The 25,816-nt window shown below is 37.1% G+C and overlaps 1 protein-coding gene across 4 annotated transcripts in view; it reads right to left on the reverse strand.

The window, feature by feature from the left end:
• Positions 1-3,036: 3,036 nt before the first annotated feature.
• ROCK1 (Rho associated coiled-coil containing protein kinase 1) overlaps positions 3,037-25,816 on the reverse strand; it is an 85,719-nt gene continuing 62,939 nt past the window's right edge. Inside the window, exons 23-34 of one of the 4 annotated variants that reach the window (XM_065053302.1) lie at positions 25,401-25,566; positions 23,260-23,353; positions 21,722-21,810; positions 21,321-21,509; positions 20,636-20,801; positions 15,208-15,278; positions 12,354-12,442; positions 10,568-10,646; positions 10,188-10,449; positions 9,219-9,426; positions 5,332-5,373; positions 4,344-4,557 (exon numbers count right to left, since the gene is read on the reverse strand). In XM_065053302.1, coding sequence (XP_064909374.1) covers positions 5,346-5,373; positions 9,219-9,426; positions 10,188-10,449; positions 10,568-10,646; positions 12,354-12,442; positions 15,208-15,278; positions 20,636-20,801; positions 21,321-21,509; positions 21,722-21,810; positions 23,260-23,353; positions 25,401-25,566 — 1,441 coding nt within the window. In that variant the 3' untranslated portion in view covers positions 4,344-4,557; positions 5,332-5,345. Of the gene's footprint in view, positions 4,558-5,331; positions 5,374-6,118; positions 6,463-9,218; positions 9,427-10,187; positions 10,450-10,567; positions 10,647-12,353; positions 12,443-15,207; positions 15,279-15,792; positions 15,842-20,635; positions 20,802-21,320; positions 21,510-21,721; positions 21,811-23,259; positions 23,354-25,400; positions 25,567-25,816 lie in introns of those variants that run through there. The other 3 variants (XM_065053303.1, XM_065053304.1, XR_010470490.1) reach the window with 3 other exon arrangements.

Raw genomic sequence — 25,816 nt, forward strand, 5'->3', positions numbered from 1 at the left:
GCTGTGATATAGTGAAAGGTGTGGGAAAGCAAGGCAAGCTCCTTTGCAAGGCACCTTTGTGATATCTGTGTTAGAAAATGTAGTCTTCATTTTAAATAAACGGAGTCTTAGGAATTCAAATACTGCATTTATGTATCTTGTTTCTTTAAAGGGGAAGGTGTGTTATTCTCACCCAAAATATTGGGAGATGCATTTGTTAACGTGTGTGTTATTTTCTGTGGAGAAGATAATATTCTTGGGAACTTTTCTGTGGATCTTTAAACCTTTTAAAAAGGCTTTTTTAAGCCTTTAAACCATTTAATGAGCGTGTATTCACAGCACAGGTAGGATCAAATCACATTCTTATCACCTGCCTTGCAGATAATTGCTATGCATATTAAACATATTAAAAAACCTATTAAAAAAATATGCATATTAAAAAGGATGCTAGATGTAAGTGCTTTAGGTCTGATTTTCTAAGTGTACTGATATATTACAGTGCTTTACATGCTCAAAGAAGAGTTCTTTATAAAAGTAAGGATTCCATTTTGCTCCATGGCAGATCTTGACTGTCTCCAGATGAGAACCCAGAAAACAAGGAACAGAAATGAGACACTCGAACAAAACTCTGGGTGCACCATCCCCCTGGCACCATGTAGGTCTGAGCAAGGCCACAATGGAGATCACCAGGGCTGCCCTGAGCGCCTGGCGTATGGCACAGCCCAGGCACTCCCAGCCTGAGAGCCAGGGCTACGTTTGATCCGTATCTCACTGCAACTACAAACAGTAAAGTGTGGCTTCTGATAATAGATGATACAGAAAATGTAATAGCAGGGTAAAGAAAAACATAGCAATCCAGGAGACTTTGAAGTAATATACACAGTATCTCGCCCATTTCGGTGTTAAATGTTGCATTTTGGTCTTTTTCAAACTTTTTGCATTTTGGGTCACTACAGGGAGGGAAGTAGAACAAAACACTTTGCATGTTTTATGTTTGTAACTAGTAGATAAAAATTTCCCAGTGAAGTTCGGCAGAGCACCTGTTGCCCCTACTCTCCCAGGAACTGCATTGATTGCTGACTTGCTTCTGGCCACAGCCTCAGTAGCTGCTGTTAAATCAGGCTTGTGAGAGAGGCCGTATCTTTTTCTTACTACCCTACTGTTTTGTGACAGTTGGCTACTCTTTATCATTTTCTTTTCCTGTTTTCTTCAGCAGGAATAGGGAGGCTTGAAGAGGGAATGAAAAAGAGCAGACTTTGGCATTCTACCGATGTTAATGAAATTTCAACCTAATACAGTAATAGAAAAAAGGTGAAGGCAAATTTAAAAAATATATATGTAAGAATCTAGACTTCCCAGTTTCTCAAACTGTGTAAAACTACAGCTTCACTGATGTGAACAAAGGTTGATTTAAGCCAGCTCTTAACAGCTTATGCATTCACATCTCTTGATGACTCCTTGGCACTGTATTAGATGAGTGTAGGCAAAATATTCCTGTGAGAGGAATCCTTAGTGACAAGGGTTAAGCTAAGCTAAATAAAGCAGCAAGAGCTGGAAAAAGTGGAGTTGTAGCAAACACAGCAGAAAACATGTTTGTTTTCTTTTTTTTCTGGATGGTAAAGCTGATGCTTGCTAAAGACTTAATAACTATTTTTTTTCCCTTGAAATATCTATTTGCACAGTTGAGATTGTAGACATTATTTGTGCTAACAGTAGAAACATTTGGCTGAATTTGTTATTCTAAGTATAGCCGTGCCTGTAGATAGGCACCTTGCTTACAGTAAACAAGTGCCAACATCAGTGTACCAGAACACGCAAACTGTAATTTTCATGTCTAGACTTTATTATTACAGCATTTTAGTTGCAACTTATCTCAGACATATAAGTCAATGTAATTGTACACTTCATTATGCCTGCTGCTTCTTTCCTAAGCAAAATTGGCGTTTTAAAAGGTTAGCAGAATTTCAGTATTGCTACAAAGCTATGGAAATTATATTATGTGTCAATCTGTAGAGTTAGCGCATTTTTTCCACAATCTTTCCCTCTTTCCCTTAGTCATTATCCGTTAACAGTTTTTATGCAATTTTTCTGATTAATAAAATATGCAACTACAAGATATGACTTTTTTTTATTTGGAAATTATTCAAGCAAGAATTTTTGAGTCTGTAGAGGTGCCCAGTTACACATAAACGAAAGCAGAAAAGCAATCAAACACCTGATCTGGGTCCGGAGAATGACATGACCATAGGCCTTTTCTACTACTCTAGATTTACTATAATTATGTATTTCAGTAAGACACATTCAATCGTATTACTATATTATTTCCCCTCTGGGTATGTGATAGATCAAAGCAGGTCACAATTATCCCTTGTATTGCTTTGCAAGCTGACAGTCAATGTGACGGGCGATCTGGAAGGTGGTCTGCAGTGTTCTCCATCCACAGCTTGGAAAATTGCTGACATTTCTGATACAGCAAGTTCAACATAGAGGAACTTTCTGAAATTACCACATCACCTGCTTCTATTTATCTATACTTCCCAGCTCTGTGACCTTCAAAGGACATAACAGTCATTCGCGTGTAATTTGTCCTTACTGTGCCATGGTTCTAGAGGCCTTGGTGGATTACCTAGGGAGATTTATGGACAGCCAGCTTCATCGGATGCACAGGCTGTTCAAAAAAAGCCAACCAAACAAAAAAACCCCACCAACAAAAACCACCCCACAGGTTTTTGTGTTTTGAACAGAGTTTCTCCGCCCAAGTGAGATTTCTGCAGCTGCAAAAACCTGCAACATGAGGATTAAGCAATCACAAGGCAAGATCAGGGTGGCGATTGAATAATAAATATAAATTAGGCTACTACAGCAAGCCATGAGAGCAAGGGAATGAAAAGAAATATTTAATATAGTATTTACTTATTTATGTAGAATAGTAAAAAAATGTTCAAGAGTCCCCTACGTGTTATGTTGCAAATGCACCTGGCACTAGAAGCTGTTGCAATGTCTCAATGCTTAGAAAGGTGTATAAGCTGCAGTCAGGAGAAAACACCATGCCAGTCATTTTCAAAAGGGTCTTTCCATAAATTACTTTATTTCTCATTAAATGAGCACAGAGTCATTAACCATATTAATAACAGATATGTTTATTATTACATATCCATCAGTGCGGCTTTCAATACCACTTGAAACATGCAAATCGTCCTAAGGACGAATCAGTTTTCCAGTGCTTCTTATTTAATACACAACTGCAAAGCCATTATAAATTACTGAGGAGGTATTTGGTTAAGAAATAAAATAAAACAAAACCATACTGCCATACCATGAATGTATTCCTGCTACAAAGCAAGAGTCCGACAGCATTTACTGAAATTCCTGAATTACCCAGAGCTTCTGCATTATATGCCTTTTTTTTTTCTTTTGCATTGCCTACACATCTCTTGGCTTAAGAACCAGAATCAGTCTTTCTTTGTAAGAGGAATTCTCATTCAAAGATTGTACTTAATTTAGAAAATATATCTAGCATCTACAATACTTCAACCAATTAAAATTCAGTAAAAACCACTGATACGCAGTAGTTTTTGAGAGGTTTCCTTTGTTTAGTTTTAGATTTCTACATTTATTGACATGGCAATAATACAATTATCTCAAATTAAGGCACTAAAAGGACAATGTAAAACCCAGTAAAAGTGTTCTAAGAATAATTTACATTTCAAACAGTGCATATATTTCTTAAATGTTTGTTAACTTAATGTATGTTATACTTAAAATTGTAAGGCAATACATTACATAGTTATAGAAATTTTGTACCCCAAAAGACGCTTCCAAACTTGGTGGTTCTTTTTATTGTTAGTTTCTAATGCCTCTAATAGTAAAATAATTCAGTATGGCTTGGCAAAAATGCATAGATTAAAGGCAATTACTTGTTTCCCCCCTTTACAAACCTGCTGAATCAGTATTCTGTAAAGCATAATGTAAAATATTTAACACTTTGATCCATTCCATAGTGGGTGGTTAGCATTGAGGCTGTTAAGAACTCTGCAGTGAAGGCACTGAAGTTCAAGTGATAAGGCTTCATTTTTAAGCTAGTTCTGCAGTCTTCAAGAGCACAACTTGGAGTCTTGAAAGCAATTGCAGTCCTTCTCATTGAGAAACCCTCCTCTACTCCATTTCATATGCTCGTCTTGACATAAATATCCCCTTCATGGGGTAAATAGTCCTTGTCTTTCACTGATACGAAGAAAGTTGGCTGCATTTCATCATGATTGACAGGCTTTTTTTTTTTTAATCCAAAAAGGCAGCACCTTTTTTTATACACCTAGCTAAGCTTTATTTGCTTTAACTTGCATTACATAGTAATAATTAATCTAATCTACCTTTAGGCGAACCCGCAATTAAACACCCTCAGCGTGCTTTTGTGCCAAAGCAAGGAGGAGACAGTAATAGCAATCTTAACCCTGAAGCCTGTGATAGTTATGTTGAAAGGAACAACAGCCCGTCTGCACTGCTCTGTGTGGTTAAAAAAAGCCCTGTTTCTCAGACCGCATCCCATGACATTCCATTAAGCACTGTACATGTGGTTAGCTGGAACAAAGAAGAAAACAGACAATTAATAACAAATATAAAAAATCAGCTTCGTAACACTAGAGCATGTTTGCCAAGAGTTTGAGTGAAGAAAATGCTTTATTTTACATTAAAAAAAAAAAACAGTTGACATGGTACAATACTAAGATCATACCTAAACAGTCTTCCACAAACTGTTCTTAATTTCAAACAACATTAAATGAACACAGAGATCAGACAGATGATAATATTACTGCAGCTGTACAAGTAAACAATTGTGGGTGTATTCACGGCAAATGCAAGGTGACCTTCTCACTCGCAGGACAAGAATAGGCTCTCTGTAGGTCCAAGAGCACGCACATGCAGTTGCCAGAGCTCATCTGATGCAGGTTTTTCTGCTTGTAAACATGCATTTACTCGATCAGGTGCCCAAGTCCAAATATATTAAAACAAAACACCTCAACTGTGCTGATACAATGTGTATAAATTAGCATACTATAAACTATGAAGTGTAGATTAAGAGCCAGAAGCATTACTGCAAATACTAGCAAGTTCACCATGAAGTTCTGATTCATCTTCATTTGTGATGAGTTACTGAAATGAGGAACAGAACTTAAGATGAACTTATACATTAAGCTCCTTTTAATGTGTCCAATACACCACTCTATGAAGCCAGTGATGTGCTGCCTACCAACAGCAAACGTGGATCAGACCCTAAATGAAGTGTACCAAAAACGTCTATAGCATGTATTAAAGTCCGTTATCCATTTGACAAAACAGTGAATGTCTGCTTACATGGTAGGACTCCATCACTGAGGTGAAGTTCTGCTGTACTGTCTGACAAGAGAACAATTTTCAGACACTTACTAAAAGCTAAACATGTGTATCCCATATCCCACTGCTTCTCTTAGTCCCACATCTAGGTAAAGAGGTCAAGATCAGAACTGCAGGGTGCAACGTCTTGAGCTCACAGAAGCTGATCTAACAATTTGCTGTCTCCCGAATGGTAAAGGGCCCACTGCTCTTCCCTCCACTTCCTCACCTTCCTGACCCCAGGGGAGCACCCTCCTACTTACCTGTCCTCAGTTTTGGCCATCACTGCACTTCTCTGCGGGCTGATCCACTCACTAGCTCAGCAAAATTAGCCTACATTTTTTTGACAGCCTGGATACTAAATTGTGGACCTTCATGGAAGAGTCCAAAATGGATCATTTCAAGCACTTACCCAGGATCAAAGGACAGAAGAGCAGGAAAGGAAGACACAGAGGGAAAATCCTCCCATTTAAGTAGCAACAGGTTGTCAGATTAGCTCAGCTACTGTGCAATTACCAGTTAAGTGTTCAGTATGTAAGATCCATTGTAAATTTCTTTAATAATCTAAAGTTTAACATCTGGTACATCAGAAGTGAATTTTCCTGAAATAAATCAAATGCTTCTTCTGCCTAAACATACAGGATGGGCATGTGATATCATGGCACAGGTTGGCCATACTACGTCACAGCAGTACTTGTTGACTTCATAGCCACAACTAACATCAAATTTGTCTGAGAAAGTCACAAAACATCCACAGTAGTAGAACAACCTGAAAGAGTGGTTTCTATCTGACCTTTTTCTGATGCTTATTTTCTCAGTGTTACTTAAAATCTTCTAATCGTTCGCTTGTAATGGTCTGCAGGTGCCACACAAGCCCCCCTACATTCCAGTCAACCCAGTGGCAGTGGTCTGATGGGGACAGAGTGCACCACAAAGCTGCTCAAGCAGTTCCTCAAGCATCAGCAAGGCGTGGGGGCTGCACCTGCCTCCTGCACGTGTCTCCATGCAGCACCACAGGCCAGCAGCACGCACATACCTAGCACTCTGCTGGTCAAGTATTGTGCCTCTCTAAATGGCTTAAGCTCAGTATGCTTCTTCCTCCATACTCGGTGCCTACAATATGCAGCAGTAAAACAGAGTTGCTGTATTTTAATTATGTTCTAAGAAGTGATGTCATTATTAAACATCATTAAGAAGCAAGATTTCTAAGGCCAATTATCAATTATGTCATCAGACTCACTGTTGGATTTGGGCTCAGTCTAGAAGAGTAATTTAAATGTTAACTGATTCACACCACAGTCTGTTAGAAAAATTCAAGGAGTTAAAGGAGATACGATGCCATGTGGGTATTAACTTCTGAATAGCCAGAGAACTGCATTTCTTCCAGAGAACCTGGAAGATCCCACTGGGTGATGGAGAAAGGCGTGAACAGAGGCTGTACACAGGGGCCGATGGAGAAAACGCAAGGCTGCAGTGTCCTGAACAGCTGAGCAGACCTGATACTTGACTAGTGCACAAGACTGTCTTCACCCTTCACGCCTTCCATTCTTGAGACCAATCTGGTGCTTTCTGTCCTCTTCCATTAACCATTGCAACTTTCTAAGCCAACAGAAAACCACATGCTTTTCTTCTGTGGGGTTAGGGTAGGAGTTTTCTTGTTGTTATGCTTTAGGGTTTTTTAGCTTTTCGTTAGTGAAAACATTTCTGGATTATTTCTCTGCTTAGTTTATTGTGGTAATCTGTGAAGCATGAGCTGACACAGGATAAAGTGCAGGAATGTGCACTTCTCCTCCTGGTGCTGGTAAGCTCTTAGGCTCATTGTATCTCTATGACCTTAAAAAAAGAGCTTTAAAGATGGTGTTTCTCATTTTTTAAAAAAGTTCCAGCTCACTACTTGAGTATTTCTATGATTCTCTAACACTCTCACACAACAAATGTCAATAGGATTAATAACAGAAATTGTCTGAATAATCTATCTCCCAAAACAGACCCATTCCTTTAAAAGCTACTGTAATTTTCAAATATGTAAATCTGTGCGTTCTATAAAAGGTGAGCTGCAAACTAGTTCTTGCTAAAGGCAACCCCAAGCCAGCATCTCTATTAAGACAGAATGAAAAAGAATCAATGAATTGATTTAAGAAAATGGATTTGCTCCCATAAAAGACTGTGCATGAAAGCTTCTGTGCTTTTCCAATTAGCTCTAAAATGGCTAGAAAAAAGTTAAGATCTTGACATGAAAAACCTGAGAAATTACATTGTTATGCTGAAAAAAATCTGTTGAAAAGCTAACAGCTGTGAGACATCTGAATATCAGAGCTGTTTTGCCTATAGCAGGTTTTTAACCTCCCCCCACTTTTTTTTAATTCTGTGTGCACGCACATGCACATTCCCCTTTCACACCCTAGCATGGGGTATATTACAGTAACTGCAGGAAAGCTCAAAAATTGGAAACAAATATTACAACAGAACTTAATAAAAAATCTAGTTAACTACAGCTACCGGAGGACCCCGCAAGGACAAATGGAAAGGAAAGCATACTCAGAATATACAAACAATCTTTGGAAAAGAAAATAAAGTCTACAACTCTAAATATCTAAATGTGAAATAGAGCAGCATGCACTGTCTTTACAAAGTGAAGTCTATACAGTTAATGTTTGTCAGGGCAGAGGGAAGCATCTGCACACTCAGTAACAGAGGATAATTTCTAAAATGTACAATCAGGACTATGATCTATGATCTAGATTGTTTCAATTAATACAGCTTTAAAGATGCGTGTCAACAATGTATTAAAATAATTCTTTCCAACCCCATTGGCTCATTGGTCTTGGGGGAGTTGGTTGTTTTGGGTTTTTTTTACTGTCCAAGAATACTACCTCATCAAAAGATTCTCAGTTAATTTGACATCTCTTTTGTTAAAACAATGTTGACCAGCACTATTTCATATTTTTAAAACTCTTTTAAAACTGTATTAATTAATTTTACATTACCAGTTCTGGGGTTTTTTTCCACAACTGATGGTGGGATGACCATTTGGTATCAAAATCATTCTACCTAGTCCTTTTAAGTATCAACATGATATGCTTTTTTTTTTCTACTCTTCATGCAAGGAATGTTTGCAGGACATTTATTTTGGTAGCAGTGCCAATCTAGGAAGACTCTTGCCCTACTGAGACATCAGTTTCCACTTTATACTGTCAACCCACTTTGTTATTTTGGGGGAAAGGAACATGCCTACTGTATGAGAAAACTAACACTGGTTAAAAATCAGCTTACAGTAGCCTAGCATTGAAAAGTGTATTTTAAATCTTGCCCTGGTTAATACACAGGGTCACAAACAGGTTACAAAAATAACTGCTGTGATAGAGAAGACAGGGAGTAAGTAAGCAGGGGGAAAGAATGGAATTGATACTTAAACTGCTTCACACCAAAAGAAATAACATAAAACCAAACTGAGAATCTGTAAGTTTCTCATTTCACCCCCATTTGCTGAAGACTTTTAGCTAACACAAGCTCTATGAGTCAATGCATGAATGACTGTGTGGATCAGCCTTGCAGTTAAAAGTCATCGCTGATGTATCTAGTGAGCCTTGCCTTTAAACGGGAAAAAACACAAACAGGTCCCTCACATGCACTGGCAGGCCAGGCACTGCCATTCCTGCAGTACCTTCCCGGACCCAAAGAACCTCTAGATTTGCCACAGTAGCAGGAGGATTCCGCCTGTTCCTTCCTTTAGGATTTGACCAAAGATTTAGATCACCAGTTCAACATCATAACTACAGAATTATTTTACAATTTCACATTATATAAGATTTATAAAGAGTTAGGTTTTTTTAGTTAAAAAAAGAGATGCAGCTTTTGTAGTTTCTCACCTAGTTTTTCCAGAAGTATTTTTAACAACTTTTCTGAATGACTGATTTGCTGAGGATCTCGTAGACATAGTTCTAGGAGAAGCACGAACAAAAGTAGACGGTGGTGTTTTCGGGATCTTCTTTACTAAATGAGTTACCCACTTCTTCTGTTCATCTTGACAGGATGCCAATAACAACATATCTCTTGCTGAAGTTACATCATAACTCACTAAAAGGAGGAAGATGATTCAGTGAAAACTAGGACTTCTTATCAAAATAAGAATTACGACATACCAGGTGTGCCACTGGAAAGAACAATGACACCTATATATGTACTTGTATGGGAATTATTTATGTATTTTTGCAAGACAAACAGCAGGAGAAATTATTAATAGTTTCTTTCAATATTTGTCACTGCATTAAGATTCTTGATTCTAACATTAATATTCAAGAAATGAGAAAACTTACTCTAATTGCAGTCTTAATAAGCTGGAAAGTTGCGTGGCTGCCTTATGCCTGAATTCTACCGTATGCACCCCAAATATTCTGCTTCACGGGAACACAGAGAGGAAACCTTTACTCCAATCCATGAAGTGCCTGAAGAACCACTCTGAAAGGTCTTAGCACAGCTTGGTGACGTGGCCATTGCACTGTCCTTAACATGGGCCACGTGTAAGAGAGAATGGTCTGGGAACCAAAGAGCTGTTCAGTGCTTGGGCACAAACCTCTAGGGACCCTTGTGCTCTCAGGGCCCTCAGCAGAGCCACATCAGTCACACCACCAAAGGCCTCCCTACAGAGGTTTGCCACAACTGCCTGTTCATAAGCAGTGTTAACAATCTGTTATTTTAACAGCACCTTTAACATCTAAAATCATAAAACTAAAGAGTATAAAACTTTTAAACTAAAGTGCTTTTATTTGCCTCTGATAGCTCAGCAGGTCTGGCTAAACATGCAAAGAACACAGAATGCAAAAAAAGCATGAGCATACCTTTGCATGGTGCAATTAATTCCTCCTTTTTATCCAAGTGGTCTCTGTGGCACTTCACGTGGCATCTTCGACATTCTAGGGCAGCAGGGGGTTTAAAGACATGCCAAAGAGGTTTGGCACAGGCCTCACAGTTGGCTGGAAAGTGGTATAATGTTGGAATAAATTCATGGCCCTTGTGGTTTAGAAAATTTGTCTTCTCTGTGGGTTGTACTGGTTCTACCTCCAAATCCTTCCTGCATTCCCCCTCATTAGCATAGAGAATCTGAAAAAGAATACTGCTGTGTTATTGATGAAGCACTATGTATTTTTATACACTTTTCAAAGAAGCCACCAAACTTTTTCACAGAATTAAGTAGAAATGAGAATACACTTCATTTTACCTGGAATATTTTAGGAATTTCTTCAGTTTCAGCTCTATATACATCTCCTTGAGTTACAGGCCGGACGTGGAAGAGCTTACTAGATTAGAAGAAATATTAATCAAAAAATGCTGAAACACTATATATGTTTTATAAATAGTTATCAAAGTGCTTTGAAGTTCTTATAAATCTTATTTACGCAAGCAATACAATATACTTCAAGGCTGCAATGATTTTAGGAATTCATTCATAAACAGTATAGATCTTGTCCATCCAAGTAAGACCAAAACATTTCATAGCATGGAAAGAAGGTTATCTTACAATGGGCTCAAGATTCATTGTGGCAAATTTACCTGTGAAAAAGGTTTTCAAATTCTTCCTCAAAACACCAGGAGGTCTAACTGATTATTGCTAGAAAAGCTGATTGATAAACCTGGATGGAAATAATCATATGAAGTATAGTACTACTCACTATGTTTTTTACTAAATCATGTTATCAGTTGATAAGCAATCAATGCCAGATCATCACAAAAGGTAATCTGGGGCACCAGCTGTTGAAAATGTTAAAAATTGGAACAAGTGTCATCTTACACCGGGTCAAGCCTCAAGCCTGTAAGTCCATCTATCCCAACATCCTGTTTTCAACAGTTGGCGTAACAGATGTTTATGAAAAGAGAAAAAGGAACAGCTCAAATAGAAAGTAATTCTTTTCCTTCTTACAAGCAATTGGCAGCTTAAGCACCTCCTGAGTCTGAGATTATTTCCAGACTACTGTATTTGTTAGTTACTGATAGATGTATTCATGAATTTTAAAACCTTTTTTCAGTTACTAATCTATACGGTCCCATAATGTCAATCAGCTGTTCAAACATCACAGTCATGTATCAGTGATGGGCTTCAGTGGTATTTGACACAATTTTCCTCATGTATAACCAATGTAAAGGGATCACAATTCATTTATTTTGTCACTCTAAACAGAAACCATCTGGAAATGTTAGAAATGCTTTGGGCTTGACCAACACTGATCCTTTCTCAGACAACAAGAAAGAAGTATGAAGCAAGGGGATGAGACCTAAAGTCAGACAGCCAGTTCCCCAACTATCATGCCCTGCCTTAGAAAGCATAGAATCATAGAATGTCCTGAGTTGGAAGGACCACAAAGATCATCCAGTCCAACTCCTGTCCCTGCATGTGACAGTGCCACAGTTCTGACAATGCCCTCTGGTTCTGAGGGCATTGTCCAGTCTCTTCTTGAACACTGTCAGGCTTGGGGCCGTGACACCTCCCTGGGGAGCCTGTTCCAGTGCTCCACCACCCTCTGGGTGAAGAACCTTTTCCTAATGTCCAACCTGAACCTCCCCTGGCACATCTTCCTGCCATTCCCTCAGGTTCTGTCACTGGTCGCTAAAGAGAAGAGTTTGCAGCTGTTGAAGCAACTGGAAAAAACAGTCGTTACACCAAATCATAAAAAGAGATAGCATAATATGCAGGTTCCATGGTCTCTGACCTTTCACTGTCATAACAAGACATGGCTCTTCGTTTCTCTAAATTCAGAGCAGTGACTACAGACAGTGCCACACTACTGTGTATTTAACTTTTTCTCTAACTTTTAGCAGCAGTAGGACAAATACTATCTCCTGTTAGCAGTACCCTGGAATACAGACAAACAGACATTTTCCAACTAGTATGTGAAATTAAAAATTATTTATGGAATTTTTTTTCCAAACTTCTGGATTTGTTATCAGTTATCTCATACACAATGCTCTTTTGCCAATTTGTATCCAAAACTAACACTAACTTTACTTACTCTATATCTAGTACCATGGATGGATTAGACTGGTCCTTGTCCTTTTCATCATTGTAGAACAGTATCTTTTTACTGCTTACCACAACGTACTGAGGAAAGAAAGGGTAAAACCAAGTTAAAATTGCATTTTAAAAAGCAACATTTATCCTACTGTACTCCCATAGGCACATAAAAAGTTTGAGTAAACTAAGGTTTTTAAACTAGTATCGGGAGATATTTAAGCAGGCAGCTATACTGCTGACAGCTGTGCAATGCTACAAGCTGCAGTGACAATGAATTGTCATTGTAGCACCCCAAAATGCTTATGATGACTCTGGAAGTTTGTACATGAACTCACAAATTTCAGTTGCTAATGGCATGTTACTATGGAAATTACTGTATCTCTGAGAAACTCCTAGAGTGCAGAATCTGTCACTTATTGGTAAAGTTATAAACAACCTCTCTAGTTTTAGAGACCTGCAGGACTCACCGGTACGTTGCACCAAACTACTAGTAGACTAAAAGAGACTGGCACAGCTCCAGCTATTTCCTACACTTTCAATGTAATGAACTAGTAAAATAAAGAGCCAAAATCAATCAGCAGAAACAGAGACCCGGTACATATTTCAAATCATCTAGGAATACACCCAGACAGTAAGAGAAAGGTTTGCAGAAGAAGAGAAAAGAAATGGACATTCTTTTGCTATGTTCATTTTAAAGGTCAAACCACACAGTGTTTTTCCAGAGTGGTAAAGATGTTAAAGAACAAAAACGTTTGGTAATGTGCTGATTTTTTTTTTTTCTTCCCAAGCGTATTAAAAATTCCTGCTCAAAATCTGCGTCTTAAAATATGATCCCTAGCCCATGCCACTGAAAAAGTGGAGTACTCCAGAATGTGTGGGGTACTGTGGAATAAGCAAGAGCTACTGATAAGGCACTGTGAGTTTTAGAGCGGGAGTGGACTTGCAGGCCCCATTTCCAAGAGGATTCCCAAATGCTGTCCACATAAGTTAACATGGCGTTTCACTACTGTATCTCACTGGTTTGAACTTCAGCTAGCTTAAGGAGTCATATCAGCGTGACTTATTTTATGACACAGGCATCCATCTGTAGCTCAAATTCCTTCAAAGTGCAAGAATTATTATTCAAACTAGGAAATTATGAATGGAGTAACTGCCATGTGTCTTGAGGGAACTAAGCAGGCCTGTACTGGGTATGCTTAAAGAACCTCAGATGCAGTCTTTTGCTGGAGAAGCTACATTTTATCAGAAGTTTAAAGTTTTAATCATAAGAGGATGCAAGAATAATCTCTATTTCTAGAAGACAACCAGAAAAGGCTGCTGGAGCTATTCTGACAGGAAAATGATGCAGTATTTTAGATAATCCAGAGCAGAATAAAGCCATGTGACTTGTGCCTGGGCAGAGTCATGTCCATTAATGGACACTGCCAAAAGTCTGACAGAAACCTGGAGAATCGGTTCTGGAACAACAGGAATCAAGCAGCCTCAGCTATCAAACGGAACAAGTTGTGGAATAGATTTACAAATAGGTGTGTTTTGTGAGACACATCCAAACACCTATCAGTGTTTTATTCAAATATGGCACCAAGAACATTCTCGACCTGGCCCTGTACATTTCCTGTAGTTCTGCTAACAGGGAGACAAAGTGAAATGTAAAGAAACCAGAAACCAACTGAAAAGCGTTTGAGGTCTCTGTAGCAAACCCCAGTTTCCAAACTGTGGTAAGCAGTATTTTCAGTGTGGTGCTTGCTCGCATTGCCTCTCATCTGAGGGGCTGGCAGAACACTCTAAGCAGCCATTAGGTGAAGTGGGGCAGAGCTTAACACTTATTTTCTGCAAGCGAGAATAGGTGGCGGGTTTATAGCCAACAGAAGAACAGAGTACGTCAGAGAAGGAATTCAGCAGCTGAAGGCCCAATACACGCACTTCAGTGCTTCTCTGGCAGGAATTAAACCCTTCTCCTTCAAGCTTCATAGAAACCACTTCGAACACTTCTAGAATGTGAACATAAACAGGAGTATCTGAAAAGGATCTTTCTGGAGGAATCAGAAAGTTATGTTGAAAGTGTCATGAACAAACTGAATAATTTCCAATACTGGTTTTTAGTGAAGTAAGGAGGATGCAGGGAAATAAGCTATTTCATACAAATTGTTTGCAAAATTTACAAAACTCTAGTGACCATGTTTCTCTTTTGCAACTTGTGATACTAACAGATGTCCAAAGAGGGCAACTGGAAAGCCAGAAAACATAATCAGAAACTGGTTCTAAGCTTCTAGACATCTCAATTTGAACATCTGAAGTTTCAAGGAACTGGATCATAACCTCTGTAGAGGCGAAACAACACTGCTTTGGTTAGAGTGGGAATTCCAGCACAGAGGCCAAGTTTCTGAGAATAAATCTGTTCTTTTCCAGAGAGACTGACCATTTTAAAAGTAAGGGAGACAGAAATGTCCTTGGAAATCATGTGTGGCAAGTTACAGTGTGATACACTCTTCCATGGCCTTCAGAACATGTGTGGTATTCCCTATTCTCTGCTGTCAAGTTGTACAAAAAGCTTATTTTTCAGTAACAGGACTATAAAGAAGCTAATTCAAAGGAGAAATGGGATTTTTAAATTATTCTGAGATGCTCATTGTGAAGCATTTCCTCACCCACCTGCCATGAATTTGCACAATGTTATTACTACAGGTCTCATACTGAACTTGAATTTCTTATTGTTTTTCTTCTGTTCAATAATGTATACACACTAAATTAGTAAAATTATTTTGTTTTTTTCTTAAATGTGAGTTGTAAAACCAATTCACCGAATGCCTAAAAAACTTTGAGGAAGAAGAAAAAAAAAAATCCATTTGTACCTGTTTCTTCCAGCCATGCCGCTTTATATTTCCTTTGTTTGGTATTGAAAGCCAACCTTCAAGTCTTGATTCTGGTTTAAAAAAAAGCGCATGTTGAATAATTTTAGGTATTTATACTAATAAAGTAAAATAGCACAAAAGCAAACTATTACTAGAAAGGAAGACATACTACATGCAGTAATAGGCAATTACCTATTCAGCAAAGCAGAATAAAAAGCACAGCTAAATAAAATGAAGATATAAGCATTCACTTCATGCTCCATCACAAGCTAACACTTGCTGATACAGTTACTGCAAAATGAAGTGAAGCTGTTTTCCTTGATGTCAACATCTAAAACTGTATGTAAATAGCTTGCAAAGAGCCAGGCAGGAAAGACTTTGCTTTGGAAATGTGTTACAGCTTAAACCAAGGATGATTAAGAGATTTTCAATATAAATATAATTTAACATTCAGAAAGGCTATATGAAAATACTCAGCAGGAAGATGCAGCAAGTAAAGCAAACCAAATCCACATTTTCCAAGGGAAACAAAAGAAGGAGAGCGCACAAGAGCAAGCAATGCTACATGGGTGTCCCGTTACTCACAGAAGATAAGCATAGGAGATAAATAAATAAGGAATGCAGGAAGAATCAACTAGACATAAAGAATGAGAGACAAGTGTTTTATTCAAATTGTCAGTGGACAATTTTCCAAAAAGTAGCGTAATAACGTATTTTCCTACCACAAAACTACCAAAATAATTTTACAGTGATACAAAGAAGCATCACAAGAAAATTAGCATTCTGCCTAATGTGAGTCATAGACTTAAAAATAACTTCCAGCTAACTGATAAATATTTTTTAAATTATGAAGCCAGGTAACAGCACTGAAAAGGTATTGCTATTCCATTAATCTGAAGTAACATGGTAAAAAGTCTCACAGTTTTGTAAATGTGAGAATGAAATAATCAAAATTTCACTCCATTGTTATAAATTTATTTCATAATTAAGAAAATTTTATGTGTGGTTTTTCGTGTTTTGTTTTTCCTTTAAATGATCACAAAAAATGTAATTTGCAATAAAAGTGTCAGAATACAGAAATATAGCCAATAGCTAATGTATGCATTCTTTACAATAAATCTAACTGGCAGCACTGAAAACTTAAAAAACCTTAAGTTAAAATTTGCTGAAACAGTTTCCACAAATATTTGTGTAAGAAGGAGCTACTGGTCCCTTTTGTCCTTCAGGGCTAACTCTTTGTGAGATACAGCCCAGCAAGCTCTGAAAACACATTCAAATATATAAAAGATACTGTCCATACACTTTGTTATGTTAAATTATGAGACTGTCAGCCTACCCTCCTACAAGGCATTAAAATTAGGCATTAAAAACCCTTCCTGCACTAGTCTTACAGCATATAATATTTAGAAGTGGACTACACTTGAAAATATAGAATAATTTCCTAACATTTCTGCACACAGAATAACTTCGAAGTACTGGGGGACCAGTGAACTATGAAGTTCTAAGGGGAAGAAAGGCATGTCAGCAGAAAACTAATTCCAATAAGAAACCTTCCTGGAAAAAATGAAGCAAATTTTTATTTCCCTGCCTCTCATATCTGCATAAGAAATGGGGGGGAGTGGAGTCTGACCCCCCAGACTCCACATCAGTTCTTGATATTCAGAAACTTTGGATAAGGAAACCTATTTCCTTCATGTCTCCAGGCACCACAGATAATGCTTACCCTATTTTGAATACTTTGCTTAATTTTTACATTAAGAGAAGATTCTTCCATTTTCAGAAATGTTAGAAATATTGCAAAATAAAGTTATTAACTCCTAATAAAGAACATAGTACAGACGACTACAAATCACAAGGAATATGGTACAGACAACTATGATTCTAAAGGAATAAGTATGCATCTGAGGAAATTATGGCATATGAAAATCTGGAAAGATTCAATAATGATAAATTTTAAAAGATGCACCAGGTACTATGCTGCTTCTAGGGACAGTGTAAGTAGGAGTTTTTCTAAGTTTACTTCTATTTCAGCACATTCTGGAAGAAATTCCAAAGGAAGTAGAAAACAGATGAGCTATTACAAATGAATGGGTTGACATTCTTTTCTGTCTACTACAAATCTATTTTAGTAAGCAAATTCTATTTGCATGAGAGGTGATTTCTGAGCTGTGAATAACATCTTGCAGTTGAAAATAACAGTTTCTGAATGTACTCGTTTTCAACAAACCTAGCATTCGTCTGGAACAAAATGTACTCTTGAAATGGCGGATGAGCCCTTTCATTCCAACCTTGCCACAAAGGTCTGTCTCAAGTAATATTTATAGTACATTTTAATATCCCTTGACAGAGTTACCTAGCAAAACTGCAAATGTTCATCTGGCCATTTCACAAATATTTGATCCACAAGAACAATATTTATGAATATTCTGATTAAGTAATTAAGAAAATATCAGCTATCTAGACTATAAAAAAGAATCTTCCATTCCTGCTTTAAAAATAGGCTCAAAAGTATTGCCTGACAACTTCCCTGTATTTTGGAAAGAATCCCAGAATTGATACTTCATATTTCCAATCCAGAAAATCCAAGATAGGCCTCAAAATTAACTGATGGCTAGCTGGACCTGAATAGAATATGAAGAAAGAATTCCATGAAGGCTACAGATCTTATCATTTCTTCTGAATATACATAAAAATGTGGATTTGCATTCTAAACATTTTCATGGTTAGTATTGATATTGCCAGGATTTGTTGTGATTCAGTATGATAAATGTGAGTTCTAACAGCAAGTCTTCCATAAAATCACACAAGACAACCACGACTATACTGATTAATGAGACTTTTTGTTGCCTTGGAGCTAAGTAATACAGGTGCCTTCAGGAGCAGTAGAGCATCTCTTTCCAATGGTCAAGAATGTAAGTATCAAGACTTCCTAATTCTAGCCAGGAGGCAGACACATTCCAAAATCATCATTAGAAAGCAAATATTTAAGCTGTTCCAGCAAGGACTCTATTAACATTGAAGACAGGAGCTGCTATATGAATCAATAATCAGAAGCGAGAGTTACAAAAAATCCTAGAACTGAATACAAGGAAAACCTCCCTCCAAGTCATGATCTTTCTTTCCCATCTGGTGAAGCAAAAGTCTGAGAACAGCCTGGATTGACTAAAGGAGCCAATCCCCACCCTGGGAACAGAATCAGTTGCCCTGGGAGCTACCAGAACTTGTAGGGGTTATTTAGCTCAACAACAGACAGAAACCACCTCCAGGTGAGATGCAGTTGTAAGGTGTGTTACCACGTGATTTCTCTGTATCTACCTCCAAATAGAGATATTTTTTTTTTTTTTCTGAGTATTAGGAACTTTAGTATTACCTTGAGTTTACTCAAAGAGTGCAAAGTGTTCTGAACCCAAAATTTTCCTGTAATTGTGATGTTCTAGTTAACAATGGAAAAGTTACAGCCAACTTTAAAAGATCTTGCACATACTGAAATATCTGCCCCAAAATTGAAGTCATGGAGCCAGAAGCCTGACTACACTTGTCTCCAGGGGTAAAACTGAAAATAATGTACCCCAACGAGGCAGAAAGATATTATTCCTACTGAATTTCCAAGGTCTAAGAAACGATGGGTCATACTGACATCCTATTGCCCTTAAGAAGAAAGGAGGGAAGGTGCCTATGCCCAGGTGGAGGCATTCCCTGTTTTCAGTGTAATACACAACACCCATTGTGCAGGAAATGGCTGAGAAGGAAGTCAGGAAATTCAAAAGTAGCCTTTTAGGTAGAACAAATCTAGTCCGTTTTCTTGTAGAAAAAATTAAGCTCTCAATTCACAGGATTTCAGAGATTTTAATGAACTACAGTGTTCTTCATTTAGGAGACACTATCAAACATAAGGTTTTATTCCAAATAGTAATTTGAGGGGAGAAAAAGCACTTTAAAAATTAAAACCCATCTGACTTATTTTTTACCCCAGTTAAATGGAATACACTGAAAAATAGTATCTAAGATAAAAACTCCTGAGAAGTACTGACAGTTCAGAAATACCAGAGGAGTTCCTAACAGGTCACAGGTAAGAAAAAAATTTTCCTTCATCAATCCAATAGCTCTAAGAATTCCCAATACTGAGTTTCAATGGAAGATTTTTTCAAAAGAAGTAAAACACACATTTACTTTACAAGATGGCAATTGCCTGAGGGTTTTACAGATCAAACCTGAGAGTACAAAAGGCTTCTTGGAAAGAATGGAAGTTGTGAAGAAAAGACTGTATCATTTTCTGCATGAAAATCTATTGTAGAATGGGGCTCATTGAAATACTAACTAAAAATGAAAATCTAAATATTTTAGGGGAAGCCAGGACACAAAACCAGACACAGAACAGAATAACTACATAAAAACCCATACTAAGTCTCATAACCTACCTGAAATTTCAATCGGTCTAAGACCCCTGGAAAAACTCTAGAATGTGGCAATCTGAGCAGCATGAAGTACATTAACAGGAAACATCTAAAATGATTCTATTTACTTTTATCTGATTACTCATCCACTAAGGTCTTAAAATACCCAAAATAGTATTCTGTCTTCATATGTTTGAATATATTTTTCTACAATGAAAATCAGACTGTAAGTCTGGAACATAAGCATGTAAAACAAATATTTACTAAGAATTTCACAAAGAATTATAAAAATTACTTAACTGTACAAAAAAATCCCCAACCTAGTTCAACATATGGAAATTGTTAAGCACAGCTTATTACCACTAAACATTTTTCTGTGTATCTAGAGATACAGAAGTGGATCACATGAAAGTACTGATTACACTTTTCAAACATAGGGGAGGGAAAGGGAGGAATCACTAACCAGTCTTAACAATGGGTCTCAAAATATAGTGCTTGGAACTCACACTACATGACACCACACTGTGTTATTTGTTCTTATTTTAAACTGCTATGTTAGAGTACCATGCAAACATAAATGCATAATGGAAATTCCTACAATTATTTTTTCACATTAGCTATTATTGCCACCTGTCACAAAGGTGCTATGTGACTGTGAGTAAGAACAGACAAGATCAAGGCAATTTTGCATTCAAGATATAAAATACAATCATAATGTTGTGGAAGTGCTGGATCTGTATTCTGGTCACTGGACACCGGACATTGTATTCCCTATATTCAACCAGAGGCAGATGTAAAGATACTCTTTCCACAAAAGTGAAAAAAGATGATGCTAATGCCAAACCATACAGTGGGAGGAGTGATGTAAGAAGAAATTAAGACTTAAATATAAGAAGCTAAGCTATGAAATAAAAACCAGAAAAAGGAAGTGGAGATGTCAGAAGATTTTAAAGGTAGTAACTTGTTTGAAACAATATCTTCCAAAACTACGTGTATGCACAAAATCAGGTAGTTCAAATATGCTTTTCTCTCACCTGAAAGATTTCCATCTGTTTCATCTGACGGGAGACTAGCAACACTGGTAGAATCCATTCCTTGCTGGAGGTCCAAAATTTTCCTTCGTAGTTGTTCTATGTCACTCTCTTTACTATCCAGCTGCATCTGGAGCTCATTCCTGTATGTAGATTCTTCTGCTAGTTGCTGTATTTATACACACATGACAGTTACTGTGATACCAAAAATAGGGCAGCAAAGTATTCTGAATACAAAACTCATTACTATTTTTTTAATATCTCTAGATACTTTTGATAGCACCAGCATAAATTACTATAGTAGAAGTGTTTGTTCAGGCTTGGAAAAAAGTTAAGTATCAAAGATCCAGCAATGCATTTAAGTACAAAACAGTCTTATTAATCTATTAAATCACCATTTGTTTTGAAAAGGAGACCACCTACCAGTGAAATAAACTGCATGAACAGTATACTACACAGTATTCAGTCTTCATAATGTATGAGTAACTTCCACAGTTAAGAATTTAAAAAGGGGAAATGAATGAAAACAAGCATAGCAGCACGCTTATCAAGTTCTCTGCCTCACTAAAATTCTGTACCCTTGAGTATCTGAAACAGAACTTGTTGTATTGTTAAGTAGACTAGGAGCTACTCATTTTTCCTGCAGAGAGAATTCCACAATGTGACACAAAAAGCAAGATTATTTTACCGCTTGCATTTCATTGAGCTCCTTTTGGTACTTCACTACCATCTGATTGAATTTCTCTTTTTCTTGATTGAGCTCTAGTTGGAGCTTTCGGTTCTCCTTTTCTTTCTTCCTCAAATCTTGCATGTTAGCTTTCTTTCTGTCTATTTTAAAATCTTTCCGATTCATTATCTCAGCCAGTTTGTTGACAGCCTGTTAAGAAAAACAAAAGAACAGTAAGAAAAATTATATATGCAATCACGTTTCATACAAAACTGTAAATATCAACAATGCATATTATGCATCATGGTTAATACAAACTTAATCTCACAGGAACTAAGAGTTAGTTGCACAAAAAAAATACACTGAAAACATATCTGATATGCAAAGTAATTATTGTTATTAAACTGCATTAAAAGTTATACCTGTGTCTTCAGAGTTCTTTCAGTGTTAAGGCTCTTCTCATAATGCGTTCTAATATTATTGATTTCCTCCTCTTTTTTCATTTTGTATTCTGTTAAAACAATATTCAACTTTGAGATATTTCAGAACAACGTAAATATTTCTAAGCTTAATCACTTCTACAACTGCATCCATTTTTTTCTCCATTTTCCTGCTGTGTCACTTAATGTGCAAAATACAGTTTGTGACAATAAAGGTTACTGGTTTAATGCTACTGTAATGATAGAAAATTAGAAGAAGGATATATCAGAAAGGCACCAAGATGAAATACTAAAGCAAACATATGTATTTTGGTTTCATGTCGATGACTGATTTTGTTGCGCCACTTCCTTCATGTTTGCACTGCCGAGTGTTTCTGCAGAACCAAAATTTATTAAGTCAGTACCCCCACAGAAAAAGACTGGTATGACTGGACTCGCATTCAGTAGGGATTCTCCAATCAAGCATAGAGATAACATGGGGAAAAAGGCTTTCTTTAAACAAGGAATGACTCCGTTACATTCCCCTCACCCCTCTCACACATCAGTTACTCAATTCTACCAATCTTTCTATCACACTTCCAGTCTTCTGATTTGTTGCCAAAGTTTCTAGAAGTTTGCACTTCACTGGTAAGGATTTCTCCACCAAAACTAAAAACAGTTAAAGAACAATTTTCAATCTAACAATTTAAAAATAACAAACTCCATAAACTAAAAAAATACTGAAAAATGCTTGGTCACCCAATCCCTACTATTATGGAAATGCAGAACTAAGTGAAAATATTTTTTCTGCCTTCCTGCCTACACAGTGTTTGCAACAACACTGGCAACACGACTGATAAAGCCTTTACTCTCATAGTCAACAAATATTAAAGCATGCATTCTGATTTTATAACACTTGCTCAAATCAAAACCATGGGAGAAATCTGAATAGTAAAGTAACATCCCATACAGTCAGAATGCAGGTAAATAGAATGATAGGCAGGAAATGACAATTTAGATTCTGAATGTACGTGGGACCTTAAGGGAGTTGAGATACTGATACTGCTCTACTGAAAATACTGGAGACAGAAACAAAAGCTTTAATAAATACATTGTGTGCAATATGAAATGGGTAAAATACTTTTCCTTAATAGCTTTCACGTACAAAAGTGCATGGCTGGTAGAACTGGGTTACACAGACAATAAATGGATGAGGTGCACTGGACAGACATTCCTGACTGTGCCTGCAGGAACTTAGTGCGAACCTGTTTTGAAACAAGGAGGAGGACTGTGAGCAGAAACTCACTTTTTCCTTCCTGCTACAGCTGAGGTTTTAATTGTTTTCAACAATAAAGGCAGTGCATGGAAATGGAAACAATACAGTAAAAAGAGTGGCAATTTACATGGCAGATATATTTTCAAGATGAAATCCATGACTTTTTATTTTTCCATCAAGCCCAAAATAATAGTGAAGATAAACAGCTATCTTTTCTCCCATTTCACTTCATAATAAATCAATTAAAACGCCAAACATGACATACCTTCCTCTTGTTTCTTCATTTTTTCACTGATCTCTGAATTTTCCTTTGTTATTAAATCAACATCTTTGGTTAATGTGTTATTAGTTTCTTCCAGCTAAAGAAAAACATATTTTAAAATAAAGGACTTACATAAATTCTAAAAATATTTATAATACTGTTATTTTAAATACCCTTAAATCTATAACAGCTATTTACTTCAAACACTTTCCTCAGATTACATACAAAACAAAAAAAACCCCACCCTGCTTATCTCTCAAACCTGAATTTTTTTAAAATGGTACTTTTATTCTAAGGTGTCTTGATTTACCAGAAGGCTCAAAATACACCTGGCCCAGAAATAATTTTTTTTAAAACTATCTTTGCAGAACTGACAACACTGTACTATATAATTAAAAGCTCAACTTAAGCAACATTAAATTGTCAGTTAATGAATGTGGCAATTAATATGTGTTACTTTGGAAGAAGTAGTACCTAGAGGCCTGAGCCTCTGAATCCAGAGAGAAAAGCAGCTGACAGATGATACAACTCCAGCATTCAAGGCTAGAGTAGATTCATAGCATCTGCTGCTAAGTAACTGTCATATAGCCTAAAGGACAGGTATAAATCAGGATAAAAATAAAACAAAATCTGGTCTAAGTCAAAGGTAAATATGTACATAGGTTTGCAAACAAAAACGGAAAGGAAAACATTTTTAATATCACAGAATCACAGAGTGTCAGGGATTGGAAGGGACCTCAAAAGATCATCTAGTCCAATCCCCCTGCCGGAGCAGGAACACCTAGATGAGGTTACACAGGAAGGCGTCCAGGCGGGTTTTGAATGTCTCTAGAGAAGGAGACTCCACAACCTCCCTGGGCAGCCTGTTCCAGTGTCTGTCACCCTCACTGAGAAGAAGTTTCTTCTCATATTTAAGTGCAACCTCCTGTGTTGCAACTTCCACCCACTGCCCCTTATCATTGGTTGTCACCAAGAAGAGCCTGGCTCCACCCTCATGACACTCACTCTTTACATATTTATAAACATTCATGAGGTCACTGCTCAGTCTTTTCTTCTCCAAGCTAAAGAGACCCAGCTCCCTCAGCCTTTCCTCATAAGGGAGATGCTCCACTCCCTTCATCATCTTTGTGGCTCTGCGCTAGAGTCTCAAGCAGTTAAGACACAGTCAGGATACATATTAAAACCCAGGCATAATTGCATTACTGAAAAAAGGTTTTGTTTGAAGCCTATAGAAATGATTGTGTACTGAGCTGCCTGACAAAATTGTCAGAATATGTGAAACCAACAAACATATTGGCAAGAAGTTATTTCTTCCATGACACAGAGAGACAGTCTGCGAAATGCTTCTCAAAACATGGTGACATCCTGGTGATTTCAAGCTTATAAAAGAAAACGTGTAACAAAAAATACTTCTGCTATCTTTACACAGAGGTGTAATATCCGTGGTGGTGCTGACAGAAAATTTTGAGCAATTGATCCAAGTTCAGTTACACCTCAAGTTTTACTGAAGCTTTAGACCCCCAGGATTCTTAAGAAAATCTGCATAGCCAATGCCAAAAGGGAAAAAAACAATAATGATAAAATAACTAGGCTATATATGCCTTGCTATTTGAAGCTCCTCAGTTAAGACATTTATCAACCTGATACTAATACCCAAGAGCTACGCTATAAAGTGTCTTCAAAACTTACAGTGTGGAGTTTGGGTGGGCTTTTTAAATAATTTATCAGTGAGAAGAAACTCAAGACTTCCAAGTTGTTGTTTTTTAAGACTAAGCAATTTTGCAGTAAGAGGTGGTCACACACACCTTCACAAATGTACAAGATTTTAAAAATACATCAGGAAATGACACGAAGTAATTACAAAAGGCTTAATAACTTAATTACAGACATTTGCTGGATTTTCAGTCTGGCTTCACCTCAGATTCATCAAGTATATGTTTCAAATCTTTGAGAGTTCTCATGAAGAGATTGAAATGTTTAAGATTCCAAATGAGTCCAAAACTCAGATACTTAAATAATTATCACTTATGACAACATCAAGACTTTATAAATTAAAAATAAAATGATAAATTTCTGTTTCCAGCTGGAGGATATACATAGATATATAGATATATACGGATATTAATTACAGTGGAATAATTTACCCTTCTGATGATGCTGTCCTTATCAGTCATTTCTTGCCTGTGTCTTGATGCTGCTTTTTTGCTTTCCTGACTCAGTTCAAAATACTGTTCTTCAAGGAGGGCTCGTGCCAACCGTTCTGACTCAGCTTTGGTTTCAGCTAAATCCAACTGGGTAGTGAAAGTCTCTCTGTAAAAAGGACATCAAGATTTTGTTCTCCTATACAAAACATTCCAAATTTTCAGGAAAATTAACAAACCCAAGTTATACTGTTCAGTTAGCTGTCATCTTAATTTCTTAAGAAAAATGAAATTTACAAAACCACACTCTGTACACTTGTATCTTTTGATGGTCCACAGAAGCTACAGCAGCAAGCTTAATGTAATTCAATTAAAATCTCAAACATCCATGAAACAGCACCCCTTAGGAAACCAGGAGT

The sequence above is a fragment of the Columba livia genome, chromosome 2 (assembly GCF_036013475.1).
Source record: "Columba livia isolate bColLiv1 breed racing homer chromosome 2, bColLiv1.pat.W.v2, whole genome shotgun sequence".
In the NCBI taxonomy this organism is placed as follows: Eukaryota; Metazoa; Chordata; class Aves; order Columbiformes; family Columbidae; genus Columba; species Columba livia.